This window comes from Apteryx mantelli, chromosome 18, assembly GCF_036417845.1.
Source record: "Apteryx mantelli isolate bAptMan1 chromosome 18, bAptMan1.hap1, whole genome shotgun sequence".
Classification (NCBI taxonomy): domain Eukaryota; kingdom Metazoa; phylum Chordata; class Aves; order Apterygiformes; family Apterygidae; genus Apteryx; species Apteryx mantelli.
The window spans coordinates 1,630,410-1,632,756 of NC_089995.1; the positions used below are offsets into that span (position 1 = coordinate 1,630,410).

Below are 2,347 nucleotides of genomic sequence, written 5' to 3' on the forward strand. Positions count from 1 at the left end.
GGATATATCAAATGAATTGTTTTTAAAGATACTTCCTCCCATGTAACCAGCTGGTACCAACCTGTATCAAAAAATCAATTAGAAAGTCACACATGTTGTAAATAAATGCTAAGTGCATGCCTATCAAGTGAAAGAAAAGCAAACAGCAGCCATACAGGGTAGCATGTGAGCATGACTTTCCACACTGCCAGCAGCAGCTGCCCTAGCCTGCTCTCCATCTCCTCCTGGGCAGGCAGCTGATGCTGGCAGTGGGGGCCTGGCCTGCCTCTGCCTCTCCTCCACAGAAAGCCACACTCAGCCAAGCCTCTCCATGGTGACTTTATGCCGAGCTCTCAAAGGCTCTCCTGCAGGCACCTACCTGGACCAGGGTGAAGTTTATGAGACAAAACCTGCAGATTCTTGTCTGCCTGCACAAAACCCACAGATTCTAGGTTACTGAAACATTTCAGAAAATCTTTCAGGTTTGCCTTAACTATTTTGGTCTCTTTTACCCCTCCCCCACCCAAATAATGAAAAGTAGTTTTAACTTTTAATTTTGACATATAACACGCTGTTCCCTTTTTCCAGTTCCCAGGACGCTTTCATTGCAAAACTGGCCTCCTCTCAATTTGGAAGTGCTTTAAAGAGCCCAAAACTCAAAGTGCATTTGAGGAAGAACACAATATTTTGCTTGACTTGAAGTGCAAAAACATAATTCTCTATATATTTGGGCCCTTGAGCATTGGATCAGGGGAAGACAGTTTGGGCTTACAGGGTCTAGATGCAGAACTGCTTCAGAGCCAGCTCTCTGCCCAGGGTCGCTGAGGCTTGGAGGTAACTGCTGTGTGAGTCCCTTGGGGCCAGCACTCACTCATGCATGACCTGGGTGCAGGATCTCCTTGATGCCAGCCATGCAGGCAAGGGAGGGCTGCCGGGAGGCCGGGAGGGCTTGGGGATGCAAAATAGCTCCCTCACACCCCGCCGAAACCATGGGTCCACAGCGCTGTAGATGGCCACGTTCCAGCAGCTGTTGGAGACCAGGATCCAGAAGGCGTAGAAGGAGAACTGGCACCACCAGTAGCCCAGCACAGAGCCCACCACAAAAATGGCGATGGGGTTGAAGGCGGCCGAGAAGGCGAAGGTCAGTACACCAATGGTCTTGGCTGTGGCAATGTCAGCACCAGAGAGGCGGCTGCCCCCAGAGGTCCTGCCACCCAGCTGCCTGCGGGCCTGGAAATAGCAATGGATGGCAGTGAAGGTGATGAAGTTGATGGCAAAGGTGGTCATCAGCAGGTAGAAGTCAAAGGCAGGGAAGAGCAGCATGATGGTACTGATGGGGCCAGGCATGCTGGTGGGAAGAGAGCATATGCACATCTTGCTGCAGGGGCTGTATTGCAGGGTGATGTTCTGGCCGGAGCAGAGTGGTATGATGGCCAGCAAGAAGCTCACAGCCCAGGATAGCAGCACAAGCCCGGCTGTGCAGCACTTGGTGATCACCACCGGCCTCTGCAGTGGCCTCAGCATGGCCATGCTCCGCTCCACCGAGAGCAGGAAGATGGTTCTGATGGACACAAAGGTTCAGCCAGCAAAGATGGGTCCGGTGATGAAGCAGGGCAGGGAACAGCCCTCACCCTTGCTGCTTGCCCCATGCCCCAGGCTGGCAGCCTCCCGGAAGATGGAATAGGGCACCACAATGAGCCCCACAGTCAGGTCCACCAGCGCCAGGGAGGCTTTCAGGTATGCCTGCGGGGTGCAGAGCTGCTGGGCCCACAGGAAGACCCAGAAGCTCATGGCATTGCCCACAGTGATGGTAGTGATGAGCAGGACCATAAGGCAGAGCTCGCACACCACTCCCACAGGTGACCCCCACCGGGCCTGGGGACTCAGGGAGCACCAGTGGCACTGGGGCGACTGGACCCACCATGGTGGGAGACTGCCTGCACACAGGCTACGAGGGGTGGCAAGGACCCAACTGAGTGACCTGGGGGATGCACTGCCCCTCACCCCCACAGGGCTCCTGGGGCTCAGGACCCCTCTCCTTCCTGGCCTGGCACTTACCCCTGGGCAGGCAAGCCACCCCACTCCAGCCCAATGGGTGCCTCTTCCCCACCACTCCAGCTGGGCACCTTCTTCCTCCTGCCAGTGGGATGGCTCCACTCTTTCTAGCCAGTCCAGATCAGTCCCACCTCCTCCAGGAGCAAGAGAGTCATGCCAGTTGAGCTAAACTGTGCTGAGCTGAGCCGAGTCAGGCTAAACCAAGCCTTGCTGAGCCAAGCCATGCCAAGCCATGCTACACGGAGCCCTGCTGAGCCGAGCCATGCCAAGCCGTGCTACACGGAGCCTTGCTGAGCTGAGCCATGCCAAGCCG

At 55.7% G+C, this 2,347-nt stretch overlaps 1 protein-coding gene across 1 annotated transcript; it reads right to left on the minus strand.

The window, feature by feature from the left end:
- Window positions 1-846: 846 nt before the first annotated feature.
- Window positions 847-1,809, minus strand: LOC136993640 (trace amine-associated receptor 7c-like). Its single transcript, XM_067307957.1, has 2 exons — window positions 1,631-1,809; window positions 847-1,540 (listed from the first exon to the last, which is right to left on the minus strand). The coding sequence occupies exons 1-2, from the start codon at window positions 1,807-1,809 to the stop codon at window positions 847-849; spliced, it is 873 nt and encodes a 290-aa protein (XP_067164058.1).
- Window positions 1,810-2,347: the final 538 nt, after the last annotated feature.